This window comes from Oncorhynchus clarkii, chromosome 30 (assembly GCF_045791955.1).
Source record: "Oncorhynchus clarkii lewisi isolate Uvic-CL-2024 chromosome 30, UVic_Ocla_1.0, whole genome shotgun sequence".
NCBI classification, from domain to species: domain Eukaryota; kingdom Metazoa; phylum Chordata; class Actinopteri; order Salmoniformes; family Salmonidae; genus Oncorhynchus; species Oncorhynchus clarkii.
In genome coordinates, this window is record NC_092176.1 from 22046824 (window position 1) to 22071859 (window position 25036).

Sequence of the window (25036 nt, forward strand, 5' to 3'; positions counted from 1 at the left end):
GTTCTAGTTGATGGTGTCATCTTCCTTCCTGTCCCTCCAGTTAGAGTGCTTATCCACCTGGTTCCGCTAACATCAGTTCCTTCCAGAGTGGTCCCAGACAGAGGGGGCTGGTATTAAATGTAACACAAAGACGATCCAAGGCTCAATCCACAGCACAGGGAAAGACACAATTGGCAAATTAAATCTCTTCACACATCAAACGACATACCTCACATAAACACCTCACATAAATAGAACCCCCAGCCACAAGTCTGTCTTTCCCCTACACCTGTGGTTCAATCAGGTGGGCTCGCTCCACTCTGGGACCCCTCCCCTGGTCTCTGTGTGTAGGGTGTGGTATTGGGTAGGAGACAGGGAGATGGGGTAGCAGTGGTACTCTCTGAGGGGTGGGCTGGTGTGTTGGGGTGTCTGGGGTGGTCTGGAGTTCTGGGTCTGGTAGGGGCACTGGGAGAGAGAGTCCTCCAGAGGAGGAGAGCATTGGTGGGCTACTGAGCTCAGCTGAGAGCCCCGGGGACTGGAGGAGTAGGGCTGGTGGGGGAAGGTCATGTAGGGGTCAGTAGGGGTCATGAGGGTCATAGCAGGAGTCAAAGGGCAGCTGTAGGACCAGGATGTACAGCTGAGGTCATCCAGTCTGGGCTCAGATCCAGCAAACATACACGCCTGCCGCTGCCCCGCCTCTGACCTGTAGAGGGAGTCAGAGAGACCAGGGGGATGGGGATGGACAGCGGGAGGAAGAGGAGGAGGAGGAGGGTAAGCAGATGGGTGATAGTAAGACTCAACATCGCTGGGAGAACTGTTGATGTAGGACTTCCTGAACTGGTGATGCTCTGTTGTAGGACAGGTATCATCTGCTGTAGAGAGAGAGAAAGAGAGAGAGAGAGAGAGAGAGAGAGAGAGAGAGAGAGAGAGAGAGAGAGAGAGAGAGAGAGATAGAGGGAGAATGAGGTGTAAGATTGTGGAATACACTATGAAAGGAACTGCCCAGCAAGCACATTTGGTTCCTTGGAAGTTGTGGGAACGTACATTCTTGGTTCCCCGTTGGTTCTGGTAACGAAGCCATAAAGTTTCCTGACCGACAAAATGTAATGTTTTTTTAAACGTTCTGAGAACGGAAGTGAAATTTTCTGCTGCTCTGGGAAAGTACATTTTTAGGTTGCAGGAAGGTTTTGAGAGTGTTTTACTGTGGTTCCCCGAAAATTTTCCTGGGAGGTTTTATTAACATTCTGAGAACAGAAATGATAGGTTATTTAGAGGTTTTTGAATAACTTCCTGGAAACATTCACTGAATGTTTCAATAGCAATGATAGCTTGCATTAATGGTTTTGAACTCAAAGCACAGACAGTACACATGGAGATTAATTTGCTTTGGCAAACACATTTCTTTTTTATTGTGGCACGGCATCAGTGAGGTTCAAACCTATGATCTCCTGTTCTCTAACCATGGAATTAGTCCACTGCGCCACCAGGATGTAGCAAGCATGCCATGTTTTTTTAACTCATACAAAGCTGTTCAATTTAGCCCATTCAAACAGATCCTATTTCAAAGGAAACAAGCACTCATTAAGATCAGGTGTGGCCAATAAGTGGGCGTGACCACACACATGAACACACTTAACAAGATGCTGAGACGGAATGTAAATGTTTTTCAATAACATTCTTAGACCGTTCTTTGAACATTACTAATGTATTTATGGAACGTTTTCTTAACGTTCTGAGAACATGACTTTAACTAGAACCATGAAGAAACCTGTAGTAAAAATGATGCTGAAGTATTGAAATTCCCAAAGGAGAACGTTGTCTCTTAACGTTCTCTGAACTATTTGAGACCAATCCCAATGCAAAAGCAGTTGGAGAATGTTCCTAGAACATTACCAAAAATGTAACCATGCTTGAACCTTTAGGAAATGTTCTGTTAAAGTAATGAAATACCAAGAAAATAAAGTTATTTTGTCAAGATCCTTCAAAGTTAAGCAACTGTCCTGCACCACTCCTAGAACGTTGTGGGAAGGTTATATGCAAAACAACCACAGGACAACCAAGCTCCCGTTATGCTCTAAGAAACATAAGGGTTTCAGAATGCTATGTGCTAGCTGGGTGGTCTTCCACTAGCAACGACAGTCATAGAAACCAAACATGCCAGACTCAAAGAGGCATACAAAAACTAATCCAGTGTCTAGACCAGGGGTGTCAAACTAATTTTACCATGGGGGCCGCATTCCATCTCCAAGGTCTGGAGGTCCGCAATGAAAATTGGTTATATTTCCTTGTCGTCAAAATGTGCTAAACATTTTCCTCTATCCATCGCTATTGGAATTTTTGATGCTCCCTGATCTGTCTTGCTTTCATTTAGGTTGTTATTCAACAAGTTCTCAGTCTCACATCAGAATGAGACATTCATCAATGTTTGTCATTCAATTTGTTTGAGTTTGTTACAAAGTCAAATTTCAGTGTTTAAAGTTAAGTTTAGGCATTAACTCTGAATTTTTAGGGTTAAGGTGGAGTTTAGGCATTAACTCTGAATTCTTAGGGTTAGGGTGGAGTTTAGGCATTAACTCTGAATTCTTAGGGTTAGGGTGGAGTTTAGGCATTAACTCTGGATTTTTAGGGTTAGGGTGGAGTTTAGGCATTAACTCTGGATTTTTAGGGTTAGGGTGGAGTTTAGGCATTAACTCTGAATTTTTAGGGTTAGGGTGGAGTTTAGGCATTAAAACTTGTTATGGCTGCAATCTCACTACCGGGATCGATATGACAACTACCAGTAAAAATAGAGGGCGCCAAATTCAAACCACAGAAATCTCATAATTACAATTCCTAAAACATACATGTGTCTCATACCATTTTAAAGCTATTCTCGTTGTTAATCCCACCAAAGTGTCCGATTTCAAATATGCTTTTCAGCAAAAGCAGTATAAACGATTATGTTAGGTCTCCACCAAACCACAATAAGCACAGCCATTTTCCAGCAAAATATAGCATTCACAAAAAGCGGAAATAGAGATAAAATTAATCCCTAACCTTGAATTATCTTCATCAGATGACACTCATAGGACTTCATGTTACACAATACATGCATGTTTTGTTTGATAAAGTTCATATTTCTATCAAAAAATCTGAGTTTACATTGGCGAATTAGATTCACTAGTTCCAAAAACATCAAGTGATTTTGCATAGCCACATCGTTTCAACAGAAATTCTCATCATAAATGTAGATGATAAAAAAGTTATACACATGGAATTATAGATATACCTCTCCTTAATGCAACCGCTGTGTCAGATTTAAAAAAAAGTTAGCAACACATGCAATAATCTGAGACGGAGCTCAGAACATTAGCCAAATTAGCAACCATGTTGATGTCAAGAGAAATCAGATAAGACACGATAAATGTTTCCTTACCTTTGATGAACTTCGTCAGAATGCAGTCCTAGGAATCCCAGGTCCACAATAAATGCTTGATTTGTTCGAAAATGTCCGTTATTTATGTCCAATTAGCTACTTTGGTTAGCGCGTTTGGTAAACAATTCCAAAGTCACAACGTGCGTCCACTATAACGTGACGAAATGACCAAAAGTTCCGTAACAGTCAGTAGAAACATGTCAAACGATGTACTGAATCAATCTTTAGAATGTTGTTTACATATATCTTGAATAACATTCCAACCGGAGAATTAGAATGATTTCAGATGACCGGTGGAACGCAGGTCCTTCCCCTGTGAACGCGCATAGTGAAAGCATGGTCAACTTGTGGCAGTGGTCACTATTTCCTGTCTCATTCGACCCTCCTTCACATTAGAGTCATCAGACAAAGTTCTATTGACTGTTGATATCTAGTGGAAGGAGTAGGAAGTGAAAACTCATCCATATCTCGCTGTAATTTCAATGAGAGCTTGGTTGAAAATCTGCCACCCCCAGAAAAAAAACAGGAAGTGGAATTTCTCAGGTTTTTGCCTGCTATGTGAGTTCTGTTATACTCACAGACATAATTAAAACAGTTTTAGAAACTTCAGTGTTTTCTATCTAATACTAATAATAATATGCGAATATTAGCAACTATGACTGAGGAGCAGGCCGTTGAATATGGGCACCTCTGTGCACCTTTCATCCAAGCTACTCAATACTGCCCCTGCAGCCATAAGAAGTTAACTCCAAATGGTTGAGGTAAGGGTTAAGGTTTGGGATACATTTAAAACTAAAATATTCAAAACAACTTTGTATTGCTGGATTTGAATTTACAGATGCTTACGCCCATTCGCTATCCCCATCCACAACAACCTAGAAAACCAAACCTACTTGAAGGTAACACTGTTGCCCCTAGTGGCCGGCTTCCACATCATCTCCCGACGTCCTCAGACATGGATGGACGTTGAATACTGACTTGTATAAAGGGTGATCTGGCTGGATTATTAGCGATCTGGTCAGGAAACATTATCATTTCTACACAGTTTTGATTTGGTTTTAGACATTTGAAAGTATATTGGAAAAAAATAAAATAAATACTCAAACCCCCTGTGGGCCGGATGTTTGACACCCCTGTTCTAGGGTGACAGTAAGCAGACAAATGCAGCGTTGCGTACCTTTCCTCTTGTTGCAGTGGTACACCTGCATGTGTTTGTGTGGGTCTGGTTGGGGGAGGGTGTAGGGGGCTGGAGGGAGGGTGAGGAGATCCTGGGTGGTGCTGCTCACCCCATTCTCACAGGAATAGGGGTGTGAACCCAACCCCCTCGCTTCCCCCCCAAACGGACTCACACTAGGACACACCCTCTGACGCACTGAGCTACGAGGAACCACCGGATACTCCTTACTGAGAGAGCAAGAGAGAGAGAGAGAGAGAGAGAGAGAGAGAGAGAGAGAGAGAGAGAGAGAGAGAGAGAGAGAGAGAGAGAGAGAGAGAGAGAGAGAGAGAGAGAGAGAGAGAGAGAGAGAGAGAGAGAGAGAGAGAGAGAGAGAGAGAGAGAGAGAGAGAGAGAGGGAAAGAGAGAGAGAGAGAGAGAGAGAGAGAGAGAGAGAGAGAGAGAGAGGGAAAGAGAGAGAGAGAGAGAGAGAGAGAGAGAGAGAGACCAAGCACAGTAATTAGACAGGTCTCCAGTCACTGCAGATATATGAGTATATTTTAGGCCAAACCGTCTAATTAGGGTGAAAATATTGTCTAAGCTGCTTGCCAAGACATTACACAAGAATGTAGTTCTTAAATGTACTGTATATTTCCATACTTGTGTCTACCCCTTCAGAATCAAACCACAGTATTTCTTTATTTTTTTCACTCTCCCTCCCAGTTTCATTCTTTTTCTATTATGATCCACATAAATATTCTGCAGTTGGTGTTTTTTGTAATGATTTAAGTGACCATTGTGATGTTGTTGCTGTTAGAAATACTAAGGTTCCAAAGACAAACCCACGTTTTATTTGTAAGAGAAATTTGAAGTGTTTTAATGAGCAGGCTTTCTTTCATGATTTGTTTTATTTTGACTGGAGCAGGATTGAGCTTATTCCTGATGTGGAAACTGCCTTGAAATTCGTTCATGATTTGTTTTATTTTGACTGGAGCAGATTGATCTTATCCCTGATGTGGAAACTGCCTTGAAATTCTTTCATGATTTGTTTATTTTGACTGGAGCAGATTGAGTTTATCCCTGATGTGGAAACTGCCTTGAAATTCTTTCATGATGGTTTTTCCCTAATAGTAAACAAACATGCCCCATTCTGCAGGTTCAGGGTTAAATTGTTTCAATGAGCACTTTGTATCATCTGGTAGGCTGTGTTGATTCAGTGTCCCCTGTCTCTGTACAACCCTGTGTGGATGAACCAGTGAGAGCTGGTCAAACGTTTTGCTTTTTGCCATTCTCAGTGCAGGTGGTACATAAAGCCCTGAAATCCTTAGATCAGAGAAAGCCTGCAGGTCCTGATATTTTGGATCCCTGATTTTTAAATCTGGCAGCTGATTTCATAGCTGAACCACTTACATCTCTGTTCAATCTAATCCTGGAATGTAATGAAATTCCAAAGATCTGGAAATCAGCATTTGTCCTACCACGTTTAAAAGGGGAGATCCAACTCTTTTAAATAATTATAGGCCAATCTCAAAGCTGTCACCCCTGGTGAAAATACTTGAAACCCTTGTAAGTGAACAACTAAAATAGTTTTTATTTACTAACTCTATTTTATCAATGTACCAATCGGGCTTCAGGAAGAAGCATAGCACAATTACAGCAGCAATGAAGGTTTTAAATGATATCACTGAAGCCATTGACAAAAAACAGCACTGTGTCTCACTTTTTATTGATCTCTCTAAGGTTTTTGAGACAGTTGATCATGTCGAGTGTAGGTCTTTCGGAGCATGCAGTTGCATGGTTTGCTAACTATCTGTCTGATAGAACTCAGTGCACTCAATTTGATGGGCTTACATCTGTTAAATTGTCTGTCTTGAATGGTGTGCCCCAAGGCTCTGTACTTGGTCCTTTCTTATTCACTATTTATATAAATGATTTAGACAAAAATGTCCAAAATGCAACTACATTTTTATGCTGATGATACTGTTATTTACTGTTGTGCCTCGTCTCTTACAAAAGCTTTCCAGAACATGCAAACTGCTTTTTATACTGTGTCAATTGAAGCTTATCCTCAATACTGACAAAACTAAACTAATGGTGTTTTCTAATGCAAGAAATAGACCTCTGAACCTTTCACCTATTACTACCTGTCACGGCAAGGGGATTGAGGTTGTAACCTCATATAAATATCTTGGAATTTTAATTGATGTCGGCCTGGCCTCTCTTATAAATTGCATATTCAACAACTTACAAAAAAATTGAAGCTGAAATTGGGATTTTATTTTAGGAATAAGGCCTCAGCTACATTTATACATTTACTAGACTATGGGGATATTTTATATATGAATGCTTCCGCTCAGTGTTTGAGATCAATTGACACTCTTTACCATGACACTTTGAGATTTATTTTAAACTGCAAAACCCTTACGCACCACTGCACTTTGTATACCAGGGTTGGCTGGCCTTCTCTAGTCACTCGTAGGCTCAGGCACTGGTATACTTTTATTTACAAAGCCATTTTGGGTTTACTACCTTTTTATTTGTGCATTTTTATTGTTCAGAAATGTGGTGGGTACTCTCTTCATTCGCTGGACTTTACCTTGCTAACTGTTCCAAATGTCCAAACGGAATATGGTAAAAGGGCTTTTATGTACTCTGCGCCATCGTCTTGGAACACCTTACAAAATATTTTTAAACTGGAAGAACTTGTCCCGATTGGTGTTTTTAAATCACTGATGAAGGATTTTGAGGCTGATTCCCTGACCTGTCAATGTTTTTAATTTGCTGTTTTATACTCTTGTGAATTCAATGGGTTTTACAAGATTACTTGTAGTTTTTCATGTTGTCTGTCTGTAATTTTTTTGTAATGACTTGGTGCTGCCTATCTTGGCCAGAGCGCTCTTGAAAAATAGATTTTAATCTCAATGAGCCCTTCCTGGTTAAATAAAGGTTAAATAAATAAAATACAAAAATACAAATTATAGACTTGCATTTTATGAAGTATTTACCTGCTGTACAGCAAATATCCACTCTGCAAAAAATACATATTTTATTCTCTCTACTTGCTTTTCCTCCACTCTCTCTCCCTCTCTCTCTTTTTCTCTTCTACACTGGCCTCTCAGCTACCGCAGTGTTATGTAGGGGACAGTGGGCTGTCTCTCTACCTCTCATCCTACCGTGACACACACACAAACACACGCTCACGTATGCACGCACACACGCGCACACACGCGCACACACACACACACACACACACACACACACACACACACACACACACACACACACACACACACACACACACACACACACACACACACACACACACACACACACACACACACACACACACACACACACACACACACACACACACACACAGAGAGAGATAATGTGCTTCTCTAAAAATAAACTCTCAGTAACATGCCACTTCAGATACTCTCCTGTTTCCCTCTTCTCTCACTCTAACACCACAGTCCATCCCCTTTCTTATTTCCTCCTTCCTCACATAGAGCAGTACAGTGACTAATAAAATACCTTTCCAGTCCTCCCTTCTCATCCTCTCTCCTCCTTCTCCTAATCTACAGTTTCTCTCTGAGAGGACATAGAACACTTAACCCCTTAAACTGCTGACACAAAACAGACTGTCCCTTTCAAACGTCTGAGGCTCTGTACTCCAGTACCTTGGATTTGAAATTATACAATGACTCTGAGGTTAAAGTGTAGACTGTCAGCCTGAATTTGAGGGTATTTTCATTCATATCGGGTGAACCGTTTAGAAATTATTAGCACTTGTGTACATAGTTCCCCCATTTTAGGGGACCAAAAGTATTGGGACAAATTCCCTTATATGTGCATTAAAGTAGTCAAAGGTTTAGTATTTGGTCCCATATTCCTAGCACGCAATGATTACATCAAGCTAATGACTCTACTAACTTGTTGGATGCATTTGCTGATTGTTTTGGTTGTGTTTCAGATTATTTTGTTAGCAATAGAAATGAATGGTGAACAATGTATTGTGTCATTTTGGAGTCACTTTATTGTAAATAAGAATATAATATGTTACTGTAGATGATACCATGATTACAGATAGTGCTGAATTAATTGTAAATAATGATAAGTAGGAAAGTTACAGATGCACATGCAGTACCAGTCATTCAAGGGTTTTTCTTTATTTTTTACTATTTTCTACATTGTAGAGTAATAGTGAAGACATCAGAACTATGAAATAACATATATGCAATCATGTAGTACCCAAAAAAGTGTTAAACAAATCAAAATATCTGATGAGTCCAAATGTGAATTTCTTGGTTCCAAACGCTGTGTCTTTGTGAGATGCAGGGTAGGTGAACGGATGATCTCTGCATGTGTGGTTCCCACCATGAAGCATGGAGGAGGAGGTGTGATGGTGTGGGGGTGCTTTGCTGGTGACATTGTCAGTGAATTAACCAGCACAGTGATTTACTTAAAATTAAGCAGCATGGCTACCACAGCTATCGGTAGCGATACGCCATCCCATCTGGTTTGCGCTTAGTGGTATTATCATTTGTTTTTTAACAGGACAATGACCCAACATACCTCCAGGCTGTGTAAGGGCTATTTGACCAAGAAGGAGAGTGATGAAGTGCTGCATCAGATGACCTGGCCTCCACAATCACCCGAACTCGTCCCAATTGAGATGGTTTGGGATGAGTTGGACCGCAGAGTGAAGGAAAAGCAGCCAACAAGTGCTCATTGTGGGAACTCCTTCAAGACTCTTGGAAAACCATTCCAGGTGAAGCTGGTTGAGAGAATGCCAAGCATGTGCTAAGCTGCCATCAAGGCAAAGGGTGGCTACTTTGAAGAATCTAAAATATTAAATATATTTTGTTTTGTTTAACACTTTTTTGGTTACTACATGATTCCATATGTGTTATTTCATAGTTTTGATGTCTTCACTATTATTCTACAATGTATAAAATAGTAAAAATAAAGAAAAACCCTTGAATGAGTAGGTGTGTCCAAACTTTTGACCGGTACTGTATATCATACTCCCCCTCGAAAATGCTAACCTTCCCTGTCATTGTAATGGTGAGAGGTTAGCATGTCTTGGGAGTATGATACTTGTGCGTCTGTAACTTTCTCACGCATCATTATTTAATCCACAATATGGGACCACCCAACTAAATACTAAACTTTTGACTACTTTATTAATACACAGACAAGTTAGCTTGTCCCCTAAACTGGGGGAATATGTATAGAAAGTGCTGTAATTTCTAAAGTGTTCACCCAATATGTATGAAAAAACCCTCAAATTAAAACTGTCAGTCTGCACTTTAACATCATAGTCTTTGTATTATTTTGTAAAATGTGTCACTGTCCTAATATTTTGGAGCTAACTGTATATGCCCCAATGTGAGCTGGCCCGAACCAACCCCAGTAGCACAGCCCTGGGGTCCTTCCACACCGCATCTCATGTTTCCTGGTCTTCCACACTGCCATTTTTGCCTGCCCCAACAAGTAGTTAACTAGTCAGTCCCTTCGCCTGTTGGCTACGCTACAGTGCCTTCGGAAGGTATTCAGACCCCTTGACTTTTTCCACATTTTGTTACGTTACAGCCTTATTCTAAAATGTATTAAATTGTTTTTTCCCCTCAACAATCTACACACAATATCCCACAATGACAAAGCAAAAACAGGTTTTTAGAAGTGTATATCATATTTACGTAAGTATTCAGACCCTTTACTGAGTAATTTGTTCAAGCACCTATGGCACCAATTACAGCCTCAAGTCTTCTTGGGTATGACGCTACAAGCTTGGCACACCTGTATTTGGGGAGTTTCTCCCATTCTTCTCTGCAGATCCTCTCAAGCTCTGTCAGGTTGGGTGGGGAGTGTTGCTGCAGATCTATCCAGAGGTCTCTCCAGAGATGTTTGATCAGGTTCAAGTCCGGGCTCTGGCTGGGCCACTCAAGGACATTCAGAGACTTGTCCCGAAGCCACTCCTGCTTTGTTTAGGCTGTGTGCTTAGGGTCGTTGTCCTGTTGAACCTTCACCCCAGTCTGAGGTCCTAAGCACTCTGGAGCAGGTTTTCATCAAGGATTTCTCTGTGCTTTGCACCGTTCATCTTTGCCTCAATCCTGACTAGTCTCTGAGTCCCTGCCGCTGACAAACAACCCCACAGCATGATGCTGCCACCACCATGCTTCACTGTAGGGATGGTGCCAGGTTTCCTCCAGAAATGACGCTTGACATTCAGGCCAAAGAGTACAATCTTCATTTCATCAGACCAGAGAATCTTGTTTCTCGTGGTCTAAGAGTCTTTAGGTGCCTTTTGGCAAACTCCAAGCGAGCTGTCATGTGACTTTTACTGAGGAGTGGCTTCCGTCTGGCCACTCTACCATAAAGGCCTGATTGGTGGAGTGCTGCAGAGATGGTTGTCCTTCTGGAAGGTTCTCCCAACTCCACAGAGGAACTCTAGAGCTCTGTCAGAGTGACCATCAGGTTCTTGGTCACCTCCCTGACCAAGGCCCTTCTCCCCCGATTGCTCAGTTTGGCCGGGCCGGCCAGCTCTAGGAAAGGTCTTGGTGGTTACAAACATCTTCCATTTAAGGATGATGGAGGCCACTGTGTTCTTGGGGACCTTCAATGCTGCACACATTTTTTGGTGCCCTTCCCAAGATCTGTGCCTCGACACAATCCTGTCTCGGAGCTCTACAGACAATTCCTTTGACCTCATGGCTTGTTTTTTCTCTGACATGCACTGTCAACTGTGGGACCTTTATATAGACAGGTGTGTGCCTTTCCAAATAATGTCCAATCAATTGAATTGACCACAAGTGGACTACAATCAAGTTGTAGAAACATCTCAAGGATAATCAATGGAAACAGGATGCATCTGAGCTCATTTTCGAGTCTCATAGCAGAGGGTCTGGATACTTATGTAAATAAGGTATTTCATTTAGATAATTTTTTAAAATTTGCAAATATTTCTAAAAACCTGTTTTCGCTTTTTCATTATGGGGTATTGTGTGTAGATTGCTGAGGATTTAAAAACATTTTTTTTTAGAACAAGGCTGTAACATAACACAATGTGGAAAAAGGGGTCTAAATACTTTCTGAAGGCAATATATACCCAGGCCTGGCCAACATACAGTATAGGTCCAGAGTCAGCCCAAACCCTAGGCCTGTACACCACCCACCCAGGACAGAAAACACCCCTAACAGTCTGGAACAAGAAAAAAAACAGATGCTTAACTGTCTCCTCTTCCCCACAGAATCCTCTACTGTAGATCACCAGAGAGAGAGAGAGAGAGAGAGCAATAGAGAGAGAGAGAGAGAGAGAGAGAGAGAGAGAGAGAGAGAGAGAGATAGAGAAAGAGAGCAATAGAGAGAGAGAGAGAGAGAGAGAGAGAGAGAGAGAGCAATAGAGAGAGAGCAATAGAGAGAGAGAGAGCAATAGAGAGAGAGAGACAGAGCAATAGAGAGAGAGAGAGCAATAGAGAGAGAGAGAGAGAGAGAGAGAGAGAGAGAGAGAGAGAGAGAGAGAGAGAGAGAGAGAGAGAGAGCAATAGAGAGAGCAATAGAGAGAGAGAGAGAGACAGAGCAATAGAGAGAGAGAGAGAGAGAGAGAGAGAGAGAGAGAGAGAGAGAGAGAGAGCTGTACTCACCCCTGTATCTTAGCCATGCGGTGCAGCTCCATGTCATCACTGCCTCTGAAGCCCTTAGCGAACGGGTTGTTCTCTATCTTCAGCTGGGTGATCTGACAGGGACACAACATACTTCCTTAGATCACTTAACACCCAGCCCTGTCCTGTGTTGTACTGTATCCTACTGATCCATAAGGAAGGTTGGATCTGGACCTGAACAGGGGTGGATTTGGGGACTCTGGATAGCAACATGAACATTTCACAGACCCACATTCTTAGAAAAGAAAGGTGCTACATAGAACCTAAAAGGGTTATTTGACTATCCCCATAGGACACAGAGGGTTCTACATGAACCCAAAAGGGTTCTATCTGGAACCCAAACATGGAACCCATGTTCTGACAGAATACATTTTTTAACCAGCAGAAGATCCCAGTGTAAACTGTTTCCCTAAACAGTCGCCAGGTTTAAATACATCAAGTCAAATATACTGGTTCTTGGAACATTTGGAGTGAAAAATATTTATTTTCACTGCCAACGTCACAGTGGGCTTGGTTTGTGTTTTTCTTGTTAGGCATGGCATGTATTTATCACAATACACGTGGGCTTTTACTATGGAGCTATAATAAATGCTAACAGAAGTGTAATTTGAATTAATGAGTTGAAGTTGAATTTGTGTTCAGAAATGTTATTATTTGAATTCAATAGTTTAAAATGTATCGCAAAAATATAATGATTGAATGCATACATTGAATGTGTATTGAATGTCTTTGTGTGTGTGCGTGCGTGAAAGAGAGAGAGAACTTCTGTGAGTGTAATGTTTACTGTCCATTTTTATTGTTTATTTCCCTTTTGTATATTATCTACTTCACTTGCTTTGGCAAAGTTAATGGGTCAATTTTGGCCCATTCCTCCTGACAGAGCTGGTGTAACTGAGTCAGGTTTGTAGGCCTCTTTGCTCACACAAGCTTTTTCAGTTCTGCCCACAAATGTTCTATAGGATTGAGGTCAGGGCTTTGTGATGGCCACTCCAATACCTTGACTTTGTTGTCCTTAAGCCACAACTTTGGAAGTATGCTTGAGGTTATTGTCCATTTGGAAGACCCATTTGCGACCAAGCTTTAACTTCCTGACTGATGTCTTGAGATGTTGCTTCAATATATCCACATAATTTTCCTCCCTCATGATACCATCTATTTTGTGAAGTGCACCAGTCCCTCCTGCAGCAAAGCATCCCCACAACATGATGATGCCACCCGGGTGCTTCACGGTTGGGATGGTGTTCTTGGGCTTGCAAGCGACACCCTTTTTCCTCCAAACATGATGATGGTCATTATGGCCAAACAGTTCTATTTTTGTTTCATCAGAACAGAGGACCTTTCTCCAAAAAGTACGATCTTTGTCCCCATGTTGAGTTGCAAACCGTAGTCTGACTTTTTTATGGCGGTTTTGGAGCAGTGGCCTCTTTCTTGCTGAGTGGCCTTTCAGGTTATGTCGATATAGGACTCATTTTACTGTGGATATAGATACTTTTACCTGTTTCCTCCAGCATCTTCACAAGGTCCTTCTCTGTTGTTCTGGGATTGATTTGCACTTTTCGCACCAAAGTACGTTCATCTCTAGGAGACAGAACGTGTCTCCTTCCTGAGCGGTATGATGCTGTGTGGTCTCATGGTGTTTATGCTTGCGTACTATTGTTTGTACAGATGAACGTGCCTTCAGGCGTTTGGAAATTGCTCCCAAGGATGAACCAGATTTGTGGAGGTCTACAATTTTTTTCTGAAGTCTTGGCTGATTTATTATGATTTTCCCATGATGTCAAGCAAAGAGGCACTGAGTTTGAAGGTAGGCCTTGGAATACATGCACAGGTACACCTCCAATTGACTCAAATTATGTCAATTAGCCTATCAGAAGCTTCTAAAGCCATGACATCATTTTCTGGAATTTTCTAAGCTGTTTAAAGGCACAGTCAACTTAGTGTATGTAAACTTCTGACCCACTGGAATTGTGATACAGTGAATTATAAGTAAAATACTCTGTCTGTAAACAATTGTAGAAAAAATGACTTGTGTCATGCACAAAGTAGATTTCCTAACCGACTTGCCAAAACTATAGTTGTTAACAAGAAATGTGTGGAGTGGTTGAAAAACGAGTTTTAATGACTCCAACCTAAATGTATGTAAACTTCCGACTTCAACTGTATGTTTCCCATGCCAATAAATCCCCTTGAATTGAGAGAGAGAGAGAGAGAGAGAGAGAGAGAGAGAGAGAGAGAGAGAGAGAACTATGTGTGTATGGTTCCAGCTCTCTGGTGCTGGAACCATAACAGACATAATCAAAGGAAAGGAACAGGTCGGAACTGCCCTGTGAAGTGTACACACTGGGATGTTATCAGACTTGACATGTTGAATTGAGAACAGTGACCCCGGGGAATAATGAACTGATTCACATGGCAAAAAGATACACCCATAAGACAACTCTGGCCTGCTTTAGCTGCAGCTCAGTTAAATAATCTGCACAACAGGACCTGGATAATTCAACTGTATCTATGACAAAATAATCCAGAAATATCTGATCAAATAATATGAACAAAAATGTGACTTTGTTAATTAACTAAATAATAATGACTTTGTGTTTTTAGTGATTCGGTACCTTGTGGTTCTGGTATGATGTCACGGCGATGAATGAGGTCTCTGAGAACATGTGTGTGCAGAAGGCTGTGTTCTTGGAACCAAACCCATTGTGTTCATCTGCTTTGACGATGTGGAGGCGGGGTTGGTATTTATGCATTGAGTTTAATATAATCTGCAATACAGCAAAAACAGAGACATACAGTAAACAGTAAAACACTGAATGCTGTAGCGCAATCCCACTTGTAGAATAATATTCAATAAGGCCACAAAATTGCCTTTCTGTCTCCTCTGGACCCATGCTAGATTGTTCATTTCCAGATGTGTCTCGTTTTGTACCAATTTACTGGGCGTATCTTTGTTGTGGTCCCTCTCTAGTGTGTGTGTGTGTGTGTGTGTGTGTGTGTGTGTGTGTGTGTGTGTGTGTGTGTGTGTGTGTGTGTGTGTTCGTTGAGAGACCTAATCCTAATTGATGTGATAGTCCTACCAGGCATGGGTATGAGGCATAAGCTAATGGCCCTGAACGTCATTAACATCATTATTGTGGTTACCGCTGTTTTATCAGCAGTGCTATCCATCTTCACACACACACACACACACACACACACACACACACACACACACACACACACACACACACACACACACACACACACACACACACACACACACACACACACACACACACACACACACACACACACACACACACACACAGGTAGAGAGAAGTAAAGGACTGACATGTCCAAAGGGGTCCAGGTGGTTATTAGTGAGTTTGAGTTTCTGGAAGGAGACAAGCTGGCGTGCCCAGTGGCTCCCAGTGGCTGGAGAGTCAGGGTGGACGTACAACCTCCCTGGCATGGCCGGCTCCGCCTTCCCCGAAACAGACCTGACACACACACACGCACACTGAATTCACACGTTGACAACTCAACCAAATATCAATCACAATAGGACGCTGATGTGAGTGTCAGATGACCCTGCTTTGACCCAGCCCTGCCCTCTCTCTCTCTCTCTCACACACACACACACACACAGTCTGACCCAGCCATGCTCTATACTGTTCCTCTACTGTCACAGGAGACACACAGATCTGACATGCGACGGTGGTGCCTCTGGCTGTATCTATTATTATCTATTCTTATTATTAGACCAACATCCTCCTCACATTTAAACTGCTTTCAACATGAAGAGAGACACAGCTGGCCCACATCAGTGACATCAGAATATGTTAATACCAATCCAGGTGTTAATCAGAGCGATGGATGACGTACAAGCAAATCACAACCATGTGAGCATGAAAGATGTTTCCAAAAATGATCATCCTTGTAGGACAATAAACTAATCTGATCTATTTCAAACAGGCAAAATGTTCTGGTTCACATTAAATACACTGCTCAAAAAAATAAAGGGAACACTTAAACAACACAATGTAACTCCAAGTCAATCACACTTCTGTGAAATCAAACTGTCCACTTAGGAAGCAACACTGATTGACAATAAATGTCACATGCTGTTGTGCAAATGGATTAGACAACAGGTGGAAATTATAGGCAATTAGCAAGACACCCCCAATAAAGGAGTGGTTCTGCAGGTGGGGACCACAGACCACTTCTCAGTTCCTATGCTTCCTGGCTGATGTTTTGGTCACTTTTGAATGCTGGTGGTGCTTTCACTCTAGTGGTAGCATGAGACGGAGTCTACAACCCACACAAGTGGCTCATGTAGTGCAGCTCATCCAGGATGGCACATCAATGTGAGCTGTGGCAAGAAGGTTTGCTGTGTCTGTCAGCGTAGTGTCCAGAGCATGGAGGCGCTACCAGGAGACAGGCCAGTACATCAGGAGACGTGGAGGAGGCCGTAGGAGGGCAACAACCCAGCAGGGGGACCGCTACCTCCGCCTTTGTGCAAGGAGGAGCAGGAGGAGCACTGCCAGAGCCCTGCAAAATGACCTCCAGCAGGCCACAAATGTGCATGTGTCTGCTCAAACGGTCAGAAACAGACTCCATGAGGGTGGTATGAGGGCCCGACGTACACAGGTGGGGGTTGTGCTTACAGCCCAACACCGTGCAGGACGTTTGGCATTTGCCAGAGAACACCAAGATTGGCAAATTCGCCACTGGCGCCCTGTGCTCTTCACAGATGAAAGCAGGTTCACACTGAGCACGTGACAGACGTGACAGTCTGGAGACGCCGTGGAGAACGTTCTGCTGCCTGCAACATCCTCCAGCATGACCGGTTTGGCGGTGGGTCAGTCATGGTGTGGGGTGGCATTTCTTTGGGGGGCCGCACAGCCCTCCATGTGCTCGCCAGAGGTAGCCTGACTGCCATTAGGTACCGAGATGAGATCCTCAGACCCCTTGTGAGACCATATGCTGGTGCGGTTGGCCCTGGGTTCCTCCTAATGCAAGACAATGCTAGACCTCATGTGGCTGGAGTGTGTCAGCAGTTCCTGCAAGAGGAAGGCATTAATGCTATGGACTGGCCCGCCCGTTCCCCAGACCTGAATCCAATTGAGCACATCTGGGACATCATGTCTCGCTCCATCCACCAACGCCACGTTGCACCACAGACTGTCCAGGAGTTGGCGGATGCTTTAGTCCAGGTCTGGGAGGAGATCCCTCAGGAGACCATCCGTCACCTCATCAGGAGCATGCCCAGGTATTGTAGGGAGGTCATACAGGCACGTGGAGGCCACACACACTACTGAGCCTCATTTAGACTTGTTTTAAGGACATTACATCAAAGTTGGATCAGCCTGTAGTGTGGTTTTCCACTTTAATTTTGAGTGTGACTCCAAATCCAGTCCTCCATGGGTTGATAAATTTGATTTCCATTAATAATTTTTGTGTGATTTTGTTGTCAGCACATTCAACTATGTAAAGAAAAAAGTATTTAATAAGAGTATTTCATTCATTCAGATCTAGGATGTGTTATTTTAGTGTTCCCTTTATTTTTTTGAGCAGTGTACAATAGACCATGACGTGTGTGCTTGTTGTTGTCTGTGTGTATGACTTCTTAAATTGGAACCTGTCTGAGAAGAAGGCCTCCAACTGGTCACAACTGGACCGAGCTGGAAAACATGTTCACTGAAGTTATTTCACGTCTGTCAAATGAGACAGGGAAATGACAGAGCACCACGGATATTTACAAACAGAGAACCTCCCTTAGAGGGAAATCTACCCTCGCACAACAGCGTTCACATTAGACATTAACATAGGTCTTTGTCCTAAACATGACTGAAAATGGGCCATCTGCCTCCCATTGGGCCAGGGGGATCAGCTGAATGAAGTGTCTTTTAGGGTGCAACAGGGCATCATCACGTGACCAGGGAGAGGATGACAGACTCACGCAGCACAAGTCACTGCAGCGTTTTAGTAGGGCCATACATCCACGGCTCTGCTCTGTGTTATATTTCTCTCTCTGTGATGTTGTTAAAATACAGCATATAGCATTTTATCATTTATGTAAATGTAATTCTTATCAGCATAGTCTTATTGGGATTAAATATCTAGTAGGAGAGATGGATATAAGCCTAGCTCTTGGTTTTCTGATACTTTGAAGCTTGAAACTTGACTATTGGGTGTGTTGAGTCAGTTATAGGCTACTAAGCCCATTTCAAGTATTTATTTAATAAGCTCATGAGATAAACATTCGTTTACATTTAACGCAAATAATACACATCAAGTAGGCTATTTAAATATGCAAAGATGTGATATGAAGCTTGCCATTTATTATCAGCGAACTTGTAGCGGTGGTCATCTGCTGGCACGACATCCATGAGGAGAATGTACTTGCTTTTAGGGTTGAGGCCCGTCACCTTCACCTTGTAGCAGGGGAACATCCGCCTGGCGAGACAGGAAAACCACCGACAGACAGTAAGGAACATAGCAAAAAAAAGCCATATCAGTAGGCCTATCACTAAGGCATAACAACCATCGCTGCAGTTGTGAGCAAAAACCGAAACAAAACATACTTGTGGTAATTAAATAAATAAATAAAAATGTTAGGCTACAAACATTAATCACAAAAATGTGACTAAATATTTGAAGGTTTACCATGTCTATAGGCCTAGTAGATAAGTTTTTATATTTTCCTAAATGCTCCTTGGTAATTACCATATAGCCTAAGCCAACGTAAAAAGAGAGAAACAATGTGTTTGCAAGTTTATAGGGACACGATTTTAATTCTCAATCTCACCTAATACAAAAATACATTCAGCAAAGAATAGGCTACTTTTACTTTTTCAAAACGTTCCGCATTGATGTCTGAAGATAAAAAATGAAGAGATTATGATAGGCTATTTTACCTTCCCGCCTTAGTGATGATCATCTCCGTTCCAACCTCGTGGAATTTATCCCACAGTTCCCGCTCTTGCATGTATATTTTTATTCCATCCATTCCCTGAGAACAGAGAGAATAGGCGAGATTATAAATATATTAAACATTTAAACCAAAGACCCACTCCCTCCGCCATGAATATCCTACCAATAGGTCTACACAAACTTGTTATTTGAACATTGTAAAAAGAACAAATAAATAAAATAAAATAAAAATATGTTGGTCTGTAAAGCCTGCCAATTTATATTGTATTTTATCTTAATGAGACTAGGTCGTATTGGAACAGGTTTATTTGACATTAATAACAATAACAGTGTAAGCCTATGTATTACATGCTGCATACGCCTACATTGTTAAACAGGCTACTTACTGAAGGTTTCACATTTATCCGTCAACAACGATATTTTGACACAGATTTGACCAGAGAGAAGCAGTCAGTCATTCAGTGTTGCTCTGGGCATGTTCTAGGTAACCAACCGAAAGTTTAGAAACCAAATCTAGGTCATATTCAGCTCCTGCATTCCTAAAACGGACTGTTTGTTTCTGCTTTGACATGACTTGGACTCCTACCTAGCTGACATTAGTTATTATATTGGGGGAATAAACTAATAGTTTAAATTAGTGGCCTAGGCCTATATTATTCTGTGAAAAAAACAGGTATCTCTAATAGGCTATAACACCATAGATTATTAGCCTAATAATGACATTATTTTTAATAAGATTTTTTCCATATCACTTAAGGAGAAAAAATCACCCAATTGTGGGTGATGCAATTACGGTGCATCACCCACAATTTAAAAATAAATGGAAGTGCATCGTTTTTATGTTTAGAACAATTAAACACACACACACGCACACACAAGTTAGTTAGTTACCTGCTGTGTGCACGTTGTCTGCGGTGAAGGTGGCGAGCTCAGGGAGCGAGTGTGATTCTCCGGTTTGTTCTCTTTCGGTGAGTCCTTTTCGGTGTCCGCGCGTTCTTGGATGGCGTTAGCCATGACACCACCTGACACCGAGGGACACACGGTCGGGATAGACGCAACACACACACACACACACACACACACACACACACACACACACACACACTATTATCTGATATTATATTATCAGTCAATACTTTACTATTAGCCTATTAGACCTACTACAGAGGCTATCATTCCATATTCCATTAAGCTAATAGCCAAAGGAGATAGGCCTATATGGATGCTGTATTTTCAGAATCATCGGCCTAGGCCTATACTGTACACTGTGTGTAGAAAACAATAAGAACCTGTCTCCTCCCCTTCATCTACACTGAAGTGGATTTAACAAGTGACGTCAATAATGGAAAACAGCTTTCACCTATTCACCTGGTCAGTGTCTATGTCACGGAAAGAGACGGTGTTCTTAATGTGTTGTACATCCAGTGCATATCCGGATTCAATTATATGCTTAGTTTATCGTCCAAATGAAAAGCGTTCACTAAAGCGTGTATTATAGGCCACATTGACACGTTGCAAAATAAAGCAAATATGATCTCCAGTAATATATTAATATGTTGACTGTAGAGCTGAAAATATTGACTTGAATTCAATGTGCAGCTCAGTCTCATTTCACAGAAAATATGCCAAAATAATAATGCAATTCAAACTAAAACTATACTACCAAATAATCTGATGTATGACTTTTAAAACACGTAAATAAATATGCTCATGCACAAATGGTCTAGATAATCAAATGAAACAAATTAAGAAATAAAATATCAGTAGGCTAAGGCTTTGTGACAAACTATTATTAGGCCATATTGAAAATAATTTCATGATTATGTCACATGGTGGGCATATTGATTAACAACGTAATAATAACAACAATAATATTATCAACAATAACAACAATATTAATCATCACCATCATCATCAAAATCATAATCTAATAACAATCTAATAATGAATAATGTAGTTTATGCATACATGAATTTAGGCCTATAAATAATGTATCAATAATAACCTAAGAATAACACTATTTTAGGCTACTAGAAATCAAATATGTTATTAGTAAGCTATACAATGATATGACGCTATAAACTGTGAAAGATCAAGGCACACTGGTAAAAAAACATTGTTTTCATTATGTTATTGACTATAACATTTCTAGTGACGCTAAAGGCTCTTTCAATCTGTAAAACTGAAGCGTTACAAATACGCGATAGAAATGTAAAGGTCATTTCTGATGGAGCAGAAATATGCAGCGTTTACCGTGAATGCAGTCTTCGCTAAATCAGGAACATTGACTTTAAATCTCAATCGCGCTGTAAAACTGCATTTACGCGATGAGACTAAATAGAGCCCAAAATCTAAACAGTGTTTCTAGATGACCGATGAGAGGTCCAGTTTGACTTATTGTAGGTAAAATCCCAGACTGCACATCAATATCTCTCACTGAACAGCACCATATATATATATATATATATTTATATACTACTTATTTTTCGGTGTATTTTTGTGCTGTCAAATAATGTGGCCAAATCAGCTACTTCTATTTGAAGTAGCCTATTTGATAGTATTTTCAAATAACATCCTATAAATATCCGAAACTATTTACAAATACTTGTTTCCAAAAACACATTATTTCAAATACCCACAGGACCAAACTGGGTTCAAATGCATATAGTATTTAAATATTTGTGTTTAAAATTTCACTTTGAGTATTTTAGTATTTCCTCATGCCAATATTTTTCAAGTGTATTTCCAAATAGGCCTACATTCCAACATTAAACTACTTTTATTTTCAAATAAAAATTATCCAAATACTTATCCTACTTCGAAATGACTTTGAAGTAATGGAAATCCTTACGTGAAATAGTATTTGAACCCAGGTCTGCACTATACATCAACTCTGGACAGGAACGTCATGGAGTCCGCCGTCTAAAGCCAAGCTGCTGAGACTAAACAACACATTCATACTCAAACACTTCTCAAACACTCCTTACTCTTTGGGTGTAGGCCGCCTACCTTATGCGCTGTTCTGTTTCGTCCCTGTAGAACACAGTTCAACGGTCATCCTGGTGTGTGTGTTAAATCAGTGTCCCGAGTCGCTGTGTTACCTATAACCAAAATTCCCACAGGCCCACACTCATGCACTTAAGTAACCGAATGAATTAGAACACTCTGAGAGCAGACCTCCGTCAGTAACGCATTATACCGTGAATATCATACTGGACGAAGGTTATATACGTCTTAGTATTTTAAAACTGGATTGTAGCCTATGTCTGGACAACCTTTCCTACTACTATCTGACTCTGACCGTTGTCGCAGCCTGGTCGACCCTCAAGAGACCTCGGTGTTCCCGCCTTCCCTCCTCCTCTCTCTCTCTCTCCGTGCAGGGGAGCTCTCAGTTTGTCCCTCAAATCAGCAATGATAAGCTTCAAGGAAATCCCTTCGTTTTTCAGCCCACTCCTCCAATTCTCTCTGACAACCACAAGTGGTCCCATATTTAGGATGCCCTAAATATCAGGAGTCAAAGTAGGCCTATCGATCAAAGTAGGCCTATCACAATTATCAATTTATGTCACTGAAAGATTGGATCAGAAGATGTCTCTCTCTCACACACACACACACACACACACACACACACACACACACACACACACACACACACACACACACACACACACACACACACACACACACACACACACACACACACACACACACACACACACACACACACACACACACACACACACACACACACACACACACACACACAATGAGAGGGAGATAGAAATTAAAGTAGACTACATCATCTCTATTGAAGAGAGGAGTAACAATAAATAAATACACGAATGCATTATCTCAGAATATAAATAGCTAAACTAGCCTAGACATGTATATTATCGCATAGGCTACCATCCTCCAAAACTATTTGGTGCAGTGAGCGCGAAAATGTCTGGATTACTGACAATCGAGATAATCAACCGGTTGCGCGCATTACCGTGCAGCTCTAGCACAGAGTCAACCGGAGTTGAAAGTTGAAGGGGTCAACGCGAGGTAAACTGGCGTTCGTTTGGACTCGGCTCTCTCCGGTTGGCGAAATGAATTTGACTCTGATTTCCATGAAATAATCCATCCGCAATCACACACACTGAAATAGTCTGTCAGGGCTACATTGCAGATGTAGTCTATTATAATAGCCAAATTGTGTTAATATATAGACCTGCGTTTGTGTAAGAAATTGTCTTTGTGTAGGCCTAAATAATTATAGCATATAGGCTATTTTATATACTTTTCTCACATTTTCTTGGCTTCGACTCATAGGCTACCGATAATGACTCCATATCCTTGACATTCTTCTTTTATATTCGTTCATGTTCTTCAAAACGGTCATTTTTGACGGTAATAAACTCATTATTACAAGATTTTCACCAGAATTTGGGCTGTTATATATGCAGTGTCCCGCGCTCTCTAACGCCAAATTTCCCTTCAACCCAAACATGATTTTCTCAAGTGATAGCCTTGCAGATAATTTAATAATAGTCCTATATTAAGAGTCTTATATTATATGCTTTCATAAATATATGCTAAGTAGAATAGATCTCTATTTTTATCACAAATAAAAAGACAAACGACTATAGCCTGTAGGCCATGCACCTCTCCAAAACAGACCAGGTTATTTCAACAATTGTTGTGTCTTACCGTGTTCAGATGTCAGTTCAGCGCTGGGACATTTATAGTCTATTGACTCTATTCGGTCTGTAGGCTACTAGTCTGTCAACAGTCCTCGACAGTCTCATATGAAGCAGTCCATACGTCTGTGCGTTGGGGCATTCATATAGATAATGTGCTGTCATGGAGTGGCATTAGGATTGTGGCTGTTGTGGAGTGGAGATTGTGTGTGTTGAGTTGGGGGGATGCTCTGATAACGGTTTCCGTCGCCACGTACACCACACACGTCACCGCGCTCACACGACTAACCCCCCGTGGACCCGCACGGTTTGGTTACACTGTTAATGATCACAGAGATTTGCCTATATAGTCAGCATTAGGCCTAGTCTACTGCTACCAATCGGTGATATTATAAGCATTTCAACTGCCAGAGAAATGGATGGAAATGACCGATAGACAAATATCAACCTGCTATTGATAACTAGGAGATGTGAGGGTGTTTTGCGAATATCAGACAACGACCGTTTCTAAACTTCATGTGCAGCGGAACGCTCTCCTCTCTCCTCTCTCTCCTTGCGCCCTCTGACCTGTAGGTGTTCTCTTTCCTCATATGTGAGAGAGAGAGAGACAGCGAGTGAGCGAGAGAGTTAGACCCCTCAATGTCTCAAATCCTAATCCTGCGATAAGAAACAGCAGCCTTAGTTGGTAAGTGTGAGATATAAAACACGTTTTTCTCGAAATATTTTATAAAAATGTGTAGAAGATGTATAATTATGTTAAACAATCGTTTCGAGATAATTGGCCTACACTCGCAGTATATTTATTGAATAGACCTATTTAATTTTTAACTGTCAAGTGATTGTCGTCTTCTTTGGCTGCATAAGTGAACATGTAGGCCTATAATTCACATAATTCAGATTAAATAAAGTCTGATGCTTTGTCACTCAATATGCCTAATGTCAAGGAAAATAGTTATGTCAAATTCAAACTCAAGACCGACTGTTTTAGTTGATTGCTATAATTGTATGTGTCATCTCCTTTTGAATGAACAGGAACGAAAACACTACGTTACAATCATCACGAACAGCAACTGTTCACGAGAAAATGTGTTTGGTTAGATGGTTTGACAAGCGCGTCTGCCGAGGTGCGTGTAGGCCAAAAGGACGCGCATTTCCAATTCACCTTTTTAATAATTAATATTTAATCAAACAACTGTTAGGCATAATACGAAAACCGTTATTCTTTATA

At 41.3% G+C, this 25036-nt stretch overlaps 1 protein-coding gene across 1 annotated transcript; it reads right to left on the reverse strand.

The window, feature by feature from the left end:
• On the reverse strand, positions 1–23996 carry LOC139389614 (T-box transcription factor TBX5-like). The gene is made up of 9 exons (XM_071136464.1): positions 23819–23996; positions 20018–20148; positions 19111–19205; positions 18530–18649; positions 15543–15690; positions 14824–14976; positions 12194–12285; positions 4572–4798; positions 1–851 (listed from the first exon to the last, which is right to left on the reverse strand). Exons 2-9 carry the CDS (start codon positions 20138–20140, stop codon positions 280–282), a joined length of 1530 nt encoding a protein of 509 aa, XP_070992565.1. The 5' UTR covers positions 20141–20148; positions 23819–23996; the 3' UTR covers positions 1–279.
• Between the last annotated feature and the right edge of the window lie 1040 nt (positions 23997–25036).